The sequence below is a fragment of the Phyllobates terribilis genome, unplaced genomic scaffold (genome assembly GCF_046119375.1).
Source record: "Phyllobates terribilis strain yellow unplaced genomic scaffold, ASM4611937v1 Scaffold_3__8_contigs__length_932513732, whole genome shotgun sequence".
NCBI classification, from domain to species: Eukaryota; Metazoa; Chordata; class Amphibia; order Anura; family Dendrobatidae; genus Phyllobates; species Phyllobates terribilis.
In genome coordinates, this window is record NW_027362763.1 from 394,101,987 (window position 1) to 394,120,757 (window position 18,771).

Sequence of the window (18,771 nt, forward strand, 5' to 3'; positions counted from 1 at the left end):
CCGAGGTTTTTTGGCAACTAAGCATATGGGGCGGAGACTCAAGCATGTCGCTTGAGCACCGCCATACTCAGTGCATACCCGAGCACCCAATGCAAACTCAAGTAGCGAGCACTTGCGCTCCACACTAGTCGCCATATCGTCATCTTTTTTTTACCCTAACCCTAACCCCAACCCTAATACAACCCCAACCCTAACCCTAGCCCAACCCTAACTCCAACCCCAACCCTAACCCTAGCTCAACCCTAACCCCAACCCCAACCCTAGCCCAACCCTAACCCTAGCCCACCCCCAACCCCAACACTAGCCCAACCCTAACCCTAGCCCAACCCTAACCCCAACCCCAACCCCAACCCTAACCCGAGCCCAACCCTAACCCTAGCCCAACCCTAACCCCAACCCCAACCCTAACCCTAGCCCAATCCTAACCCCAACCCTAGCCCAACCCTAACCCTAGCCCAACCCTAACCCTAGCCCAACCCTAACCCCAACCCCAACCCTAACCCTAGCCTAACCCTAACCACAACCCCAGCCCTAACCCAAGCCCAACCCTAACCCCAACCCCAACCCTAACCCTAGCCCAACCCTAACCCCAGCCCCAACCCTAGCCCAACCCTAACCCCAACCCTAGCCCAACCCTAACCCCAACCCTAGCCCAACCCTAGCCCAACCCTAACCCCAACCCCAACCCTAACCCTAGCCCAACCCTAACCCCAACCCCAACCCTAACCCTAACACAACCCTAACCTAGCCCTAGAGTTTATTTTATACCTCGTGCGGTATAAGTAATTAGATGACTTTATTCTTCGGGTGGGTGCTATTACAGTGATACCAGAATCATATTGGGTTTTTATGATTTACAGCTGTCACGCACTAAAAGACGCATTTTTTTGTACAATCTAGTTTTTGCATCGCCATATTTTGAGAGCTAGAATTTTTCCATATTTTGTCCGACAGAGTCATGTGACATCGTGTTTTTTGCGGGGTGAGTTGATGTTTTTATTGGTACCATTTTCAGGCACGTGACATTTTTTGATCGCTTTCTATTCCGATTTTTGAGAGGCAGAATAAACAAAAAACAGCAATTCCGGAATTGTTTTTATGTTTTTTTTTTTTTTACTGATCCGCATGTGGTAAAATTGATAAGGTAGCTTTATTCTTCGGGTCAGTACATTTACAGCGGTACCACATTTATATAGTTTTTTTGTGTTTTGGCGCTTTTACGCAATAAAAGCTATTTTATAGAAAAAAATATTTTTTTGCATCGCTTTATTCTGAGAGCTATAACTTTTTTATTTTTGGGCTGATGGAGCTGTATGGCATCTTGTTTTTTGCTGGACAAGATGACGTTTTCAGTGGTACCATTTTTATTTAAATTCGTCTTTTTGATCGCCTGTTATTCCATTTTTTGTTTGGAGGTATGATGATAAAGCATTTTTTCTTGCTTCGTTTTTTATTTATGTTTTTTACCATGTTCATAAAAGGGGTTAACTAGTGGGACAGTTTTATAGGTCAGGTCGTTCCAGATGCGGCGATACCAAATATGTGTACTTTTATTGTTTTTTTCATATTAATATTTATTGATGGGTACATTATATTTTTATTTTTGGTGGATTATTATTTTTATTTTTTTTTTATATTTTTACAATTTTTTTATTTTACTTTTTTAACACTTTTTGGACTTTAATTCTTTGGGACTTTCACTTTTTACATTCTAATCGCCTGTATAGCATAGGGATGGAGCACCATCCCTGTGCTATACAGGCTGTCAGCGCTTAAGACGCAGAAGATACTTTGGTCATGCACTGCGCATGACCAAAGTATCTTCCTGCTGTCTGGTGACCCGGATGTTGTCATGACGACATTGGGTCGTCATGGCAACATCCTGGAAGCCGCGGCAGACAGCGCTGGAGGCCAGGAGAGTAGGTGAGTATTGCGATCACCTCCCCTTGCCCCCGCAATGCTGCGACTTTGATCACAGCATTGCGGGGGTTAATTTGCCGGGAGCGGTGCGGGACCACTCCCTGCTCATAGCATCGGGTGTCAGCTGTGACAATCAGCTGACAACCGGCGGCGATCGCGCCCGCACAGCTCTTAAAGCCCAGGGCGCAGGTACGTATTAGTACGCCTTGGGCTGTAAAGGGGTTAAATATCTGACATTTTGGAAGATCCAATTAAACGTCTTAGATAAGCAGAATTGAACTTCTTTCTGACTGTGAAATGTTTCATAATGGTAGAAACTAACAACATAGCGCTATCATCTTTGCAATATTCTTAAAGGGAATCTGTCACCAGGTTATTGCTACAACATTTGAGAGCAGCACAGTTTGAGTGGATACCCTAATTCCAGCGATGTGTCACTTACTGTGCTGCATGCTATATTTTTTTTATAAAATTAGTGTTTTATCTGCTGCTGATCTACCAATTCTCTGTATGCTGAGCTCTGTATAGCCCTCTATATATCTCTTAAACAAAGCTTTTATATTCATGGATTGTTTGTTGGGCTTCTTGTGAATTGATAGTCAGATGATGATGGGGGTTAGTCTTATTTCAGACACAATTAATTTGTGTATGCATAGCATAATGACTTTTTAAATGTGTTTATATTATTTGTGTCTTCTTTTATCCCTTTGATGTTATTCGTAATAAATACTTATTTTAATGGTGAGCCAAATGGACATACATGCTTCTTTTTCTATGATGTCTGTATAACCCCACACACACCACTGATTGGCAGCTTTCTTTGTGCAATGTGCTTAGGAGAAAATTTGCCAATCAGTGGTGTGGTTGTAGCTGGACTACATGGCAGCAGGCCAAATCATCCTCGAATGATAGTCTCCTTCTGATAAAGTGTTTTATCAAAACAACAGCAAGCAGCCCATTAAGTGACATCTCTGGAGTGGCTACTCCCAGGTTAGGTGGCAAAAAGAAGATTCCCTTTGAAAACAAAGCTAATACATTATAAAACTTCATAAGAATATTTTTCTCCCTTTTAATTATTATTAGGGACCAGATGGGATGTCTGGTGCACCTGGTCCACGGGGCCCCAAGGTTGGTTTCAATTATAGCATTTGAGTTTCATAATTTGAAATAATATGAGAGGGCAGGTTTTTAATTACTGAAAGTGTAACTGGTTAGTTTTTTGTTTTGTTTCAGTATATAGTATATAAATTTATGAAACCTTTTAGTATATCTTATTATGGGAAGTGGTATTGTATATCTTATTACAAGAAGTGCTTTTCCTCTTACCTTCCAGTACTGTGTATGAAATACATGTATGAAAGTATCCATAGCCACATAAATATGATATGCATATTATACTGACTATTTTTCGTAAATATGAGTCTCTTTCCATTTAACATATTCAGAATTAATTTAATAGGGAGAAAGAGGTCTACCAGGTGTACAGGGGTCTCCTGGGGAGCCAGGGTTACCTGGATCAGTCACAGAAGGTCGCCAGGTAAGTCCTTATGTGTTTCCCTATTACACATAAATATCGATAGTAAGAAGGTGATGGATACTGGTACCTTAGCCACAAGATAGTACATGCTTAATCACCTCAAAATGATTTTATCATATTAGCAATTAGCAGAACTTGGCAATGATCTAACATGCATTGATTACATTTATTTGCCCGAGATTAAATTATTTTAATTCTGCACAGATTCATCTTTAAAGCCAAAATATACAATTGTCTTGTAATTCAGCTTTGATAATTGTATTCTGTATAAACTGGAAAAACTGGGGGTTGGTGAGAACATGTGCACATTCCATATTTCTGTGTATTACTTACACTCCCAAGAGTTCTCTGCAGTTTAAGTTCTGACCACTGTGCTCTGCACTCCAATGAGCTCTATGAGTGAAGCAAACAGGACTACATATATTATATTGCACATGAACTGGCGCTAGCGCCGGATCCTCTCCTCCCAGGTAAACAGTCTCTTACTTGTATGCACAACGCTGTCTGGTAATTGGGCAAAGCACTTTGTTTGCAAGTGAAGTGAAATTGCTGCTTCTTCTGGCTAGCTATGCAGCAGTACGTGACCCCTTGCTCCTCTGAGACCTGTTGTGTTCACACCCTTGAAACCATGATCATTACATCCCTGATCTCTGGCATTACAGAGGCCTTGTGCTTCAAGAAGATATTGCCCAATTTATATTTGTGTATATTGTGAACATTTAGAACAAATGTTCTGAGACGCCGGTAAAAAATGAGCAGTAAAACAGCACAATAAGGCCGGGGTCACATGACAGTATTTGCTCTCATCAGAGAGAATTGAGCCAATTATGATAATCACACCCTGATCAAACTCTGATAAGTTTGATCACAGTTTGATCACAGTGTGATCCAATTTTCTCGGATGAGGAGAAAATTAAGAAAAAAAATTCTCCCATCTTCTCGATTCTGTCAGTCCGTGAAAATTGGACCGCACTCAGATATCATTTGACATATGAGTGCGGTCCGATTTTCACGCATATTCCACACACTCATTGACTTTCATCGCCAAGTGTGATTCGAATATCGGAGGCAAATTGAGCATGCTGCAATGTTTTCCTCGAAAAGAGTCCATCCAAGGAAAAAATCGGACATGTGCTTGGCCCCATAGAATAACATTGCTCCTAGTGTGATCCAATGTTTTGTCTGATCACACTCGGACTGAAAAAAATACCGTCGTCTGCATGAGCCCTTTGTGACACCAATATCTGTGATCAGTAATAGCAGATGGATGAACTTTAATTGGGAGTTGTTACATAATGCTGATAGTGGTCAAATTCCACACATTTAGATCGACTACAAGAAATCCAATTATTGATATTTATACATATTTATAACTTTTTAGGTGTTTATTAGTGTTGAGCGAACATGCTCGACACTGCTCGGTACTCGTCCGAGCATCACGCTACTCGGGATGATCGGCGAGCACCGAGCATTTCCGGGTTACTCGGGCGGGAGCTCGGGTCTCCGCCCTGCATGTTTGGTGCTCTTTACAGAGCCAATGAACATGCAGGGATTGCCTGCCAGTCACTGTAATGCCGCAGCCATGTTGTTTGTGGGCATTACAGTGATTGGCTGGCCGCACAGCGTCACCTCGAGTATTTAAAACCGGGCGCCGCCATCTTGGACACAGTCGCTCCGGATCAGACAGTGTAGGGACAGCGCTGCTGATTTAGGGAGAGATATATCCTGCAAAATAGTTAGTGTAGGGTCTGCAAAGGCTGCCAGATCAAACAAACAGTCCTTCTCAGGACTAATATCCATCCCAGGTATATCAGGAAGGCAGGCAGGCAGGCTGTATAGGAGACGCAGTGGTTATACCAGCAAACGCTGCATTACAGTCCTGTGTGCTGCTCCTGTTGCTGAAATTGCTGGACTTAGCTCCAGGTCCCGGGGGCCAGGAAAAATCCTTTTTTTATATATAAATCCTCTTTTTTTTTTCCTCCTTCACAATGTACAAATACCCATCTTATGAACCTTTTGGTGCCCCCCCCCCCCCCCAAAAAAAAAGTGTGCCTCTGATTTTTCAGACACAAATATATCTGTTGAAAATAGTCTGGTGTAGGCCAGAGAAATAGAAGTGTGGTTTTGCAGTTCTATGGGCCATTTGTATCTAAAAAAAACAGTTTGAGTGTGTCACTCACTGTTCAGCCGCAAATATATATATATTTTAAAAAGTCTGGTATACACCAGTAAATTATTACTGTGGTTTTGATGTTCCATGGTAAAACATCTCTATTATCCTGTTTTGGCATTTTTTGCTGTATAAAAATAATAATAGTGTCTCCCTGATTTTTCAGACTCAAATATATCTGTTGAAAATAGTCTGGTGTAGGCCAGAGAGACAGAAGTGTGCTTTTGCTGTTCCACGGTAAAAAATCTCTATTATCCTGCTTTTTGCATTTTTTGCTGTAAAAAAAAAAAAAAAAAAAATAGTGTCTCCCTGATTTTTCAGACACAAATATATCTGTTGAAAATAGTCTGGTGTAGGCCCAAGAAATACAAGTGTGGTTTTGCAGTTCCACGGTACAAACCTCTGTATTATCCACTTTTGGGCCATTTGTATCTAAAAACACAGTTTGAGTGTGTCGCTCACTGTTCAGCCGCAAATATATATATATTTTAAAAAGCCTGGTATGCACCAGTAAATTATAACTGTGGTTTTGCTGTTCCACGGTAAAAAAACTCTATTATTCAGGTTTTGGTAGTTTTTTCCGTAAAGAAAAACAGTAGTGTCTCCTGACTGTTGTGACACAAAAATATATCTGTTGAAAATAGTCTTGTGTAGGCCCGACATCCCAGTGTGGTTTCGCAGTTCCACGGGTCAAATCGCTGTACTATCCAGTTTTGGGCCTTTGGTATCTAAAAAAAAAGCAGTTTGAGTGTGTCGCTCACTGTTCAGCCGCAAATATCTCTATTTAAAAAAGTGTGGTATACCCCAGTAAACAATAACTGTGGTTTTCCTCTTCCACTGTTCTAATCTACTCTTTATTACCCTTTTTCCATTGGTAGTGCAAGTGTAAGCTATTTTACTTCATTTACAATGGGCAAGGCGCGTGGCAAAGGACGTGGAAGTGGACGTTCTGGTGATGGTTCGTGCAGAGGACGGGGCCGTGGCCAAGGTGAAAATGTGCCACAACCAACAGCCACATCTTCTCGCTCCCACTTCTTGACCGAATTACTAGGGAAGCACAGAACAACACCAGTATTGAGAACTGATCAGTGTGAACAGGTTATTAATTGGATAGCAGACAATACTTCCAGTTACCTGGGCACCACCACCTCCGGTCTGTCTTCCACACGGTCAACTCTTATTAGCCGTGAGTCTCGACCACATTCTCCTCCTCACCCTGATGCTCCTTCCTCCCACCATGCCGAGTGTCGTCAGACAGCAAGTGATCCCACACTTGGACACTCTGAAGAGCTGTTCACTGGTCCATTTCCATATTTAGGCCCCTCGCCTGATACGCTAGAAGTGGTGGAAGAGGAGATCCCATGTTGCGATGCCCAAATATTTGAACAGCCACGGCCACAGGAAGTCGACGATGGCAATCTGTCACAAGAGGTGGACGATGACGAGACACAATTGCCAGGAAGTGAGGAGGAGGATCGTGGTGCGCAAGTGGAAGAGGAGGAGGTGGTGGATGATCTAATAACTGACCCAACGTGGAAGGAGGGCATGCAGAGTGAGGCCAGCAGCACACAGGGGGAGAGAGGCAGAGTAACCCAACAGGCAGGATGAAGCAGTGTGGTGGCCGCAGACAGAAGGCAGGCAACCGTTCCCCGTAACACCAACACGAGGGACGTTGCCAGTACAAGCGGTAGGTCTTCCAGAGTCTGGATTTTTTTAAAGACTCTGCTGATAACCCCAAAAAGGCCATATGTTCCACCTGCCATGCCAGCATCAGCAGGGGTGACAAAACTACCAGCCTGACCACCACCAGCATGATCAGGCACATGGCAGCAAAGCACCCGACTTTGTGGGGCAAACCCCAGGGTCCACGACCAGTGTCAGCGGGTGTCACCACTGCTTCTTCCGCTGTTGTGCGTACAATAGAACCCCCTGTTGTGTGTGCAAGGCAATCCCCTGTCCATACTGCATGTAAAGATGCCCCCTCCTCTCAGTCTTCACTTGTTATGGCAGTTTGTCAAGAAACAGCATCAACGTCCACGTCCACGTCCCACCGCAGCGTTCAATTGTCCATATCCCAGACCTTTGAACGAAAGCGGAAATTCGCAGCTAACGCCCCACAGGCCACAGTCCTAAATTCGCACATTTCACGACTGCTTGCATTGGAAATGCTGCCTTTTAGGCTGGTGGAGACAGAATCCTTCCGCAATCTTATGGCGGTGGCCGTCCCTCGGTACTCGGTCCCCAGCCGACACTATTTTGCCCGGTGTGCCATCCCCGCACTACACAAGCACGTGTCCCAAAGCATCTGCTGTGCCCTCAACAACGCAGTTACTGGGAGAGTCCACCTGACAATGGACACGTGGACAAGTGCTTGTGGCCAGGGACGGTACATCTCTCTGACGGCACACTGGGTAAACATAGTGGAAGCCGGGACCCAGTCGGACCTTGGGATGGAACACATCCTCCCTACACCGAGGATTGCGGGCCCTATGTCAGTCAGAGTTGCCCCCACAGTGTACAGCTCCTGCGCATCCTCCTCCTCCTCCTCCTCATGTTCAGCCTCCATCTCAGATATCATCACATCAGTTACAAGCTGGAAGCATTGCAGTACTGCCTCCGCCAAGCGGCAACAGGCTGTGCTGAAACTCATAAGCTTAGGTGATAAACCTCACACTGTTTGTGAGTTGTCGACAGCTGTGAAAGAGCAGGCAGATCTGTGGCTGAGACGGCTGAACCTACATCCCGGCATGGTCGTGTGTGACAATGGCCGTAACCTGGTGGCGGCTCTGAGGCGAGGTGAGATCACACACGTATCATGCCTGGCTCATGTGCTTAACCTCGTGGTTCAGCGGTTTCTTAAATCGTACCCCGAGTTGCCAGATCTGCTCGTGAAAGTACGCCGCCTGTCAGCTCATTTTCGCAAGTCGGCTACAGCTTCCGCCGCCCTTGCTGTGTTGCCGCAGCGTTTGCAGCTTCCGGCACACCGACTGGTGTGTGATGTCCCCACACATTGGAACTCTACCCTCCACATGTTGCAAAGGATTTGTGAGCAGAAGAGAGCAGTTGTGGAGTACCAGCTGCAACAAGGCCGTCGATATTCAGGTCAGACTCCACACATAAGACCTCAGGAGTGGACCTGGATGTCTGACATATGTACCATCCTGACAAACTTTGAGGAGGCCACCAAGATGGTGAGTGGCGATGACGCCATCATTAGTGTCAACATCCCACTTGTCTGTCTTTTGCAACGCTCTCTGCAGAGAATTAAAGAGGAGGCATTGCAACCAGAGTATGATGAGATGGATCAAGAAGCCGTAGCGGGCGATTACACACAGCCCAGCCTCATCTCATCCCAACGTGCATTGGGGGACAATGAGGGAGAGGAGGAGGAGGAAGAACAGGAGCAGCTATCATGCGTTGTAGACGGTAGTACCTGTACAAGTGTCATACCGTCGGTTCAGCATGGGTGGCCTGAGGACAGGGGGGAGGAGGAAGAGGAGGAGGAGGAGGAGAGCATGGTCAGTCGTCATCTTGGTGAGGAAACGGAAATCTTGCCCGTTACCAGTCTGGCACGCATGGCTGACTTTATGTTACGCTGCCTTAACCGTGACCCTCGCGTTGTCAAAATGTTGGGTGACAGTCATTACTGGTTGGTGACACTTGTAGACCCCCGCTACAAGGAGAACTTTCACTCTCTTATTCCTGAGGTGGAGAGGTCTACAAAAATGGGGCAGTACCAGAAGGCCCTTGATGCAGAACTCTTAAAAAATTCCCATCTGAACACGCTAGCGGCAGAGGTCACAGTTCGTTGCCCAACCAAGGCGTACAGCCGAGAGAGATGCATCTCCAATCCAGCAGAGGCAGGGGAACACTGTCAACGTTCTGGGACACCCGCCCAGCTTACAGGCCCTGAGGCGCGGGGTACTCTCACAAGGAGTGGAAAGTTTCAAAAGATGGTGAGGGAGTACCTTGCCGATCGTACCAGCGTCCTCTGTGATTCCTCTGTGCCTTTTAATTATTGGGTATCCAAGCTGGACACTTGGAATGAACTCGCTCTGTATGCCTTGGAGGTCCTGGCCTGCCCTGCCGCTAGCGTGTTATCGGAGCGTGTTTTTAGTGCCGCTGGGGGAATTATAACTGATAAGCGCACTCGCCTGTCAACTGACAATGCTGACAAGCTGACCCTTATCAAAATGAACAAGGGCTGGATTGGGCCAGACTTCTCATCACCACCAAATGACAGCAGAGTAACATAAAGTCAAATACACTGTGTTATCTCGGGAGGTGTATCCACATGCACCGCTTCACACCCACACATGGGTATACGCTTCCTCGTTTCGGCTGTTTAATCTTCTTCTCCTTATCCTCAGCCTCCACCACCACTATACCACCATAGTGCCAGCATTGCAAGTTCCTCCGTCCTTATTTTTGGCAGCTTTTGCTTGCAAGGCATAAGCAAATACTATGGGACACCCACTCCCCAATAATGGGACTTATGTTTGTAATATGCTGTACTGCATGGCTCTTGTAAGGGGCATTGCAAGTTGCTCCATCCTAATTTTTGGCAGCTTTTGCTGGGAAAGCATAAGCAAATACTATGGGAGACCCACTCCCCAATAATGGGACTTATGTTTGTAATATGCTGTACTGCATGGCTCTTGTAAGGGGCATTGCAAGTTGCTCCATCCTAATTTTTGGCAGCTTTTGCTGGGAAAGCATAAGCAAATATGGACCCACTATATATGCACTATATAAGCACTATATAAGCAACTATATAAGCAACTATATAAGCACTATATATGCACTATATAAGCAAATATGGACCCACTCCCCAATAATGTGACTTATGTTTGTAATATGCTGTACTGCATGGCTCTTGTAAGGGGCATTGCAAGTTGCTCCGTCCTAATTTTTGGCAGCTTTTGCTGGGAAAGCATAAGCAAACACTATGGGAGACCCACTCCCCAATAATAGGACTTATGTTTTGAATATGCTGTACTGCATGGCTCTTGTAAGGGGCATTGCAAGTTGCTCCGTCCTAATTTTTGGCAGCTTTTGCTTGCAAGGCATAAGCAAATACTATGGGACACCCACTCCCCAATAATGGGACTTATGTTTGTAATATGCTGTACTGCATGTGACGCGCCCCCTGGGCCGTGTGTACACGTGTGTGGGATACCCGGTGCCGGGTCTCTGGGGTCTGTAGTCTCCGTGGCGGTGACCCGGTCCCGTGGCTCAGGCTGGTCAAACTAGTGGCAGTCTTTCTTAGGTTTTGAGGTTAATTGTCCGACTGCGCCACCCGTGGATTGCGGTCAGGGAATACCACCGCTGTGAGGCTGACCGCTGAGGCTGGTGTTGTGTGCGCAGCATAAAATGGGATAACTCCCCTCGGGAGGAGTATAGCCTCAGGGCAGTGAGTGTGGATGGTGCACGAGCGCAGCAGGAATGACTCAGAGTCTTTGCAGTGCAGTTCAGGGTCTTTACTGATGATTATAAGGTAGACCCTCCCGGGAGTACTGGCTAGCATAAGAGGCCTTGTCAGTCTGTGAGCAAGCAGGAGTTCCCCTGGCCAGGTGGAGTTGTAGGCCTCCCCATCTATCTGCACTCTTCCTGGCTACCTTGCTGTAAGCGGGTAGAAGTAGCCCACATCCCTGAGTGTACCGTGTAGTGCTCACCCGTATGGCTGGTGACTTGGGGCCTTCTGTTAGCCTCCGCTCCACGACGGCGGTGCTGGTCCCTTGCTTGTGACTGAGCCTCCGGGCTTCTATGGCCAGAGGACCTGAAATCCCCTGCCGGCTGGTTTCTGCTGCTGGATATATAAGTCCTCACAGCTTCGGACTCCTGTGTCCGGTTCCTATTGTCTTCTGCCAGGGCGAGCTCTGCTCAGCTTCCAGCCTCTGGTCTTTAGCTCCTAGCTCCTACAAAGCTCCTTGCTGTTACTTTCCCTTGCTCTCACTCTGACTCTGACTGTTCTCTGACTCACTCAACCCCGCCCCAGATCCAGTTTATAAGGGCAGAATTCTCCCCTCCCAGGATTGGGGCAGGAGGATGTTGCATGTTTAAGGGATCCTGACCAGGAAACCTCCCACTTGCTCTCCGACGTAATATCTCTATTACTGTGGTGACCAGACCCCTGGGGTGCCACACATGGCTCTTGTAAGGGGCATTGCAGTTCCTCATAATTTTTGGAAAGCATTCCATTCACTGCTTAGGCCAACAGTGCACGGGAGACCCAGTTGCTATAAATGGAAAATAAGGTTTAGTTAATGCCCTCTGACCTCCATGTCATTTCCAAGGGGCATTGGAGTGGTTCGAAATTTTTGGTAGGCATTGCACTCACTGTATGCCCTATAACTGTGTAGCCGAACCGCTCCTTTTGTTACAGAAACATATCCTACAAGACATATCTGGTTGACTGGCCTGATATTGATGTGAATGGTCCCTGTTCCTCCTGCTCTTTCTCCTTTGCCACTACCTCATCCATCATTTATCACCTGAAGCTTTATTTTAACGGGAGTCATAGAACTTGGATAGTAGCAGGAAAACATCCAGCAATCCTCGGAGGAGGTAGGATATGCGCCAAAACGCTGACCACCTCAGACCTAGCCGCTACTACATACATGCGCTTGCATTACAACAAAACAAAGCAGATGCTAACTTCTATCATCCTCATCATGCTCCTCACCTTGGCACTCTCAACTCCCCTGATGGAGAAGCCAGGGCCCACCGGAGGAGTCTGATAGTCCGGTGGGCTCGGCCAATGCTGCCCTAAAGCAGGCCAGGCTAAGAAAAGTGTGGGAAAGGTTACCGGGACAAATAGGGGTGGCTGGGGACCGAGTATGGACACCCAGCCACCCCCTGGAGGCTGGGGAGCACGCGGGGACACCCGGCCACCAGGCGGCTGGGGACTGAGTATGGATACCTGGCCGCCGACACAGTCATGGCTTGATGGCCAGATTCCGCCTCCACATGCCTAAAAGGCCCAATTTAAAGTGCAAGCAAGCAAGCAGTACGGTATTGCAGCCTGGGGGTGGGTGGGTGGCAGGCTGCATACTTGAGCTTGTATGGGGGAGGTACAATTGAACACTGCCCTGGGACTAGAACTTGCATGGGGATAGTTGCAAGTCTGCATCTTCTGATGCGGTAAGGATCACTTATGATGGGCACACTTTTAGACAGTGACCTGGGAGTCAGAGATGCTTCCAGGGGTCTTCTCCATGCTGTTCCCTTGTCTTTTCAGCACTTTATGCATGTGTCACACAGCACATGGCCAGATAAGGTTGTAAAATGTTAAAATGACATTTCACGGTGAATGCATTTGTCATAGTTGAAAGCAATACAAAAGTGCAAAAACGCATAAAAAATGCTACTTGTGAGCTGGAGCTGTCCTGGGAACCATGGAAAGGTAAGGATGAGGTTGCTTTATTATTTTTCTTTTATTGCAGGAGATCGTTGGCTTCAGCTGGAATGGGCGTGATGGTAAGTAGAGTTTAATTTAGAACAATAAAGAATTGTGTGTTTATTTCAATTAAAGGACTTTATTCTGGGTGTTTGTGGTTTTTTTCTTAACTTTGACTATGGGGTTAGTAATGGGGGTGTCTTATAGACGCCTCTCCATTACTTACCTGGTCTTGATGTCAGCTGGCATTATAAGCTGACATCAACCCCAACCCTATTACCCCACTGCCACCGCTACAGGGCAGTGGGAAGAGCGAGGCTAAGTGCCAGAATTGGCGCATCCTATGGATGCGCCATTTCTGGGGCGGCTGACGGCTGGTGTTTCTAGCCTGGGAGGGGGCCAATATTCATGGCACCCTTCCTGGGCTATTAATATCAGCCCCCAGCTGTTTGCCTAGCCTTTGCTAGCTATTAAAATAGGGGGGACCGCACGTCATTTTTTTTAAGGGGGTCCTCCTTTTTAATAGCTAGTAAAGGCTAAGTATTCAGCTGGGGGCTCATATTAGTAGCCTGGGAAGATCCGTGGGTATTACCCCCTTCCCAAGCTTCAAACATCTGCCCCAGCCGTCTGCTTAACCTCCGCTAGAGACTAAAATTAAGGGGAACCGTACGCCAATTTTTTTTTAAATAAATTCTTTATTTTAACACTAAATGACAAGTACAGTAATCAATACTGTCACTGTACTTCATATATATGTAACTGACATGTTTCTATCTATCTAATCTATGTGTGAAGCTCTATTCTTTCTGTTGTAAATTGTCGGGTACCGGTGTATGCCGCTGATGAATTGCCGGCTTTTCGCGTAATACATTCTACATTATTCTTAGTTGTTTTACTTCATGTAGAATTAACCTACAAGGAAAGAAAGGGTTTATTTTCATTCCGATATTTGTGTCCCAATGACTTGCATTGGTTTCCGGTATCGGAATCGGCGATATCCGATACTTTTTGGGTATCGGTCCGATCCAATCCGATACGATATTTCCTGATAGCGGAAGGTATCGCTCAACACTATCCTTAACATATTTCACAGGAAAAAAGTTTCACTTTCGTTTTTGAACGTTTTATTGTGAGCCCGTAAAAGTGGCTTAATACCTCTGACCACGTTGTTGACAGCAGTGACCTGGGGGTCAGAAATGCTTCCTGGGGCGATCCCCATGCTGTCCCCATGTCATTTGAGCACTGTCACTATCGTTTTGGGCACTTGTTAGGCTTTTAAAAGACTGCCGGTGGTACCACCGCAAAAATGCTCGAGTCTCCCATAGACTAACATTGGGCTCTTTGCTCGGGTCGAGCACCCGAGTATCACGGCGAGCTCGGCCCGAGCTTCGAGCACCCGAGCATTTTAGTGCTCGCTCAACACTAGTGTTTATCCCATAGTCAATACTTCAGTGTTTTGAACCCATACATTTTCCTAAATGTAAATTGGTAAGATAGACTTCGCTGATGAATTTCAGTGAAGGAAACACGGTGGTTGTGGCATTACAGTGGTTGCCCAAATCGATGAGAACAGTACTCACAGTGAAACATGAAAAGCCGGCAATTCAGCAGCGGCATGCACCGGTACCCGACAATTTAGAACAGAAAGAATAGAGCATCACACATAGATTAGATAGATAGAAACATGTCAGTCACATATATAAGTAGTACAGTGACAGTGTTGGTTACTGTACTTGTTATTTAGTGTTAAAGGATTTATTAAAAAAAATAATAGTGTTTTCATGCACCTGTCTCTTTAAAAAAGCCGGCCGGCAATTCAGCATCGGTACCCGACAATTTAGAACAGAAAGAATAGAGCATCACACATAGATTAGATAGATAGAAACATGTCAGTCACATATATATGAAGTACAGTGACAGTGTTGATTACTGTACTTGTCATTTAGTGTTAAAATAAAGGATTTATTAAAAAAATAATTGGCGTGGGGTTCTTTGCAAGCTATTAAAATAGGGGGGACTCTACATCATTTTTTTGCTGGGTCCCCCATTTTAATAGATAGTAAAGGCTAGGTATTCAGCTGGGGGCTGATATTAGTAGCCTGGGAAGCTCCGTAGGTATTACTCCATTCCCAGGCTTCAAACATCTGCCCCAGCTGTCTGCTTAACTTCCGCTAGAGACTGAAATTACGGGGAACCCCACGCCAATTTTTTTTTTAATAAATCCTTTATTTTAACACTAAATGACAAATACAGTAATCAACACTATCAATGTACTTATTTTATATGTGACTGACATGTTTCTATCTATCTAATCTATGTGTGATGCTCTATTCTTTCTGTTCTAAATTGTCGGGTACCGATGCTGAATTGCCGGCCGGCTTTTTTAAAGAGAGTGTCTTCTGAGCAGTTTGTCAGCTTTTGGACACCTTTGAAGGTGTTTTCTATGTGTTTTTGTTTGCCTGCCATTGGTTTTAATGGTGTTCGATGGTGTTCGACAGTGTTCTAAGGTGTTCGACGAACAGTTCCACGAACATCCCGGTGTTCGACGAACCGAACCGAACACTACGGGGGTGGCTCAACACTACTGAACACTGAAAACCAGTTCTTGGTACAATGTCTTTAGCAATTTGAAAGGCTATACTTTATGGTATATCTCAAGCAGAAGAATTTGTTGTGTACCATTGGTGTGACACTACAAGATTGTTGATCATTTATTTAGAATTTGGGAAGGATCAGTATATATTAAAGAGTTGATTACTTGTAGGCAATTTAACTGGGTGGAATCTGACAACTCTCAGCATTAGGCCACATTCACATGTTCAGTATTTGGTCAGTATTTTACATCACTATTTGGAAGCCAAAACCAGGAGTGCAACAATCAGAGAAAAAGGATAATAGAAACATGTGCACCACTTCTGCATTTTTCACCCACTCCTGGTTTTGGTTTACAAATACTGATGTAAAATACTGACCGTGTGACTGTGGCCATACCCAACAATTCTTTTTTAAGGCTATGTGCGCATCTTCAGCATTTGATTGCAGAAATTTCGGCAAGGTTTCTGCACCTCTTGGCAACAAAAACGCTGCAAAAAAATACATGTTTTTGCCACAGTTTGGTGTATTTTTGGTGCTTTTTGCATGCATATTTTACATTGTAGCTGAATAAAGTTGTGTGAAAAAAGAAACGTGGGACATTGCTATAACCCTTGGATTACCCTCGGACATGGGGTGTGTATATTGGTTAATTCAAATGATTAAAGAATGCGTCTGTTGTATTTCAGATAAAGTGTTTTATCCTCTGTGTGTGTTTATTTTACTCTTTACTTACAATTTTAGCAATGATGGTGTCTGGTTGACACCTTTTCTTCACTAAACAAAGGGCTTGGTGTCAGCGACACCTAATCCCATAAGCCCTAATCCTATTAGCCCTAATTCTCATTCATGTCATTTCTGAGGCAGCTAAGGGCTGCTATTTTTAGCCTAGGAAGGGGTTATTAGGCCAACATGTTCCCTGGCTATTAATAACAGCTCACAGCGGTTTGGTTAGCCGCTATGTCCCCACAATCAGCAACCAGCAGCACTTTGGATGCAGCATATTTTCACTTCATCCAAAACGTTGTGTTCTAATGCCGAACTTGTTTTGTCAGCACATTTCAATCAGTCAAAATCTGCAGCGGAGACTAGTGTCTCCGCTACAGAAATTGAAATGCTACGGGCTCCTGCGTCATTTTCATGACCAGCAGAGGGAAAGCCGACTGCTGGGGGCTGATATTACTAGTCAGGGAAGGGGCCATGAGCCAAAGATGTTCCATGGCTATTAATAACAGCCCACAGCTGTTTGCTTAGCATTTACTGGCTGGAGTACAGGGGGACCTCAGAAAAAAATTGACCTAGGGTCCCCGTATAAAATCTAACCAGCAAAGCTAAACAGACAGCTGTGAGCTGATATTAATAGCCAGGGAAGGGGGCTTGGATCGTGGCCCCCTCCAAGGCTAATAAAATCAGCCCTCAGCTGCCCCAGAAATGGTGCATCCATAAGATGTGCCAATTGTGGCACTTAGCCATGCTTTTTCCACTTGCCATGGTGTGATCACAAGTGGGGTAATAGGGTTGGGTTTCCTTGACAGCCTTGTATTGACAGCTGACATTAAGCCCAGGTTAGTAATGGAGGGCATCTATAAGACGCCCTCATTACTAACCCCATAATAAAAGTTTTTAAATAAAGACACAGCCAGAAAAAAATCCTTTATTTGAAATAAATAAGTGTAGTGAAGTCTACACGGTTTTAATAATTTATTTAAAAATAAAAAACACCGTATACTCACCTAGCACCAAGTCATTGTTAACTGTAGAAAGCAAAAATGAAAAACAACCATATCCCTCACCTGTCCGCCGTGATGACATAATCCACAGTGTCCCACGAAGATCTGGGTCACTTCTAGAGCAGTCACACCAGCAATCACTGATGTGATTGTTCTAGAGGACAGCACTCTATACACTGACAGGAGTATAATCACTCCTGTCACCGTATAGCGCTAAGCTGCTGAGACTGAGGTCACTTGAGTTCATCAGCTGAAAATCAGAAAATTCTCATGCAACAAGCATCAGTGCCATAAGTGAAATCACCGAATCTCGTCAGCTGATGAACTTAAGTGACTTCAGTTCCAGTAGCTCAGCACTATATACTGTTGGGAGCGATCACGCTCCCATCAGTGTATCGCCGGCTGCCGGGTTATTGTGGGACATCGGGATTGCTTCGGGTGGACAGGTGAATATAAGGTGCCTTTTATTTTAATATCAATTTCTTTTAACTTTTCTTTTTACACTGAGCACAGACGCCGGCTGAAAAGACTACTTCTCTCATCAGCCGCGCCTGCTCTCACTATTATCAGGGTGAGCGGTCATCGGATGATGGGAGGAGTAGTCTTCCATGGTCAATTCTTTGTGTGTTTTTGCCGCGTTTTTGACTCATTGACTTGAATTGAGACAGTCAAATATGTAGCAACAATCCGCAGTAAATCCACAAATATTTTTATACCTGCGTTTTTGCTGCAGATTTCACTGACTCAGTTGACGTGGGTGGAACAGCTGCAAAAATGCACAAAGAATTGACACGCTGCATATTTAAATGCAATGACAATCCTTACAGGAAAATTCCTGATCATGTGCACAGGATTGTCATTGCTTTAGCTGGCACAAGGATTCCCTTGCGTTTTTGGCCCATTTCCGCACAAAAAAATCGCCACAGAAACACACCAAAAATGAACTTTGTGCACATAGCCTAAAGCTCATCGATCTGCTATTACTGTTGACTGAAACTGATGTTACATTTGTGATACATGTTTCAAGATTGCTCAAAATCTGCTTGATACATATTGAAACATATTGTAACAAATGAGTCGTACACAGTATAAATAGTCGTATTTATATAAGAGATTTGATTGGAGATAATTCTTTCTGCTTGTCCTATACAATATGTATTTGTGTGTTATCCATTCACATTTCCACCTTTAAAGTGTATTTCTGACAGTGAGCTTTATTTTAAGAAAAATTCTGAAGTTGCTACAAATGTAGTCAAATTTACTTTAAAGGGAAACTGTCAGCAAGTTTTTGCTATGTTATCTGACATCAGCATGAGGTAGGGCTGAGACTCTGATTCCAGAGATGTATCACTTAGTTCACTGGGTAAAGCAATTATGATAGTTACAGTTTTCTCTGTTGCAGATCTAGTATAGCCCAATTGTT

At 44.8% G+C, this 18,771-nt stretch overlaps 1 protein-coding gene across 3 annotated transcripts in view; it reads left to right on the top strand.

The window, feature by feature from the left end:
- COL19A1 (collagen type XIX alpha 1 chain) overlaps window positions 1-18,771 on the top strand; it is a 1,587,177-nt gene that overhangs the window by 1,090,243 nt on the left and 478,163 nt on the right. For all 3 annotated transcript variants that reach the window (XM_073675502.1, XM_073675503.1, XM_073675504.1), the window contains exons 27-28: window positions 3,004-3,048; window positions 3,380-3,457. In XM_073675502.1, the coding sequence (XP_073531603.1) occupies window positions 3,004-3,048; window positions 3,380-3,457 (123 nt within the window). The remainder of the gene's footprint in view (window positions 1-3,003; window positions 3,049-3,379; window positions 3,458-18,771) is intronic.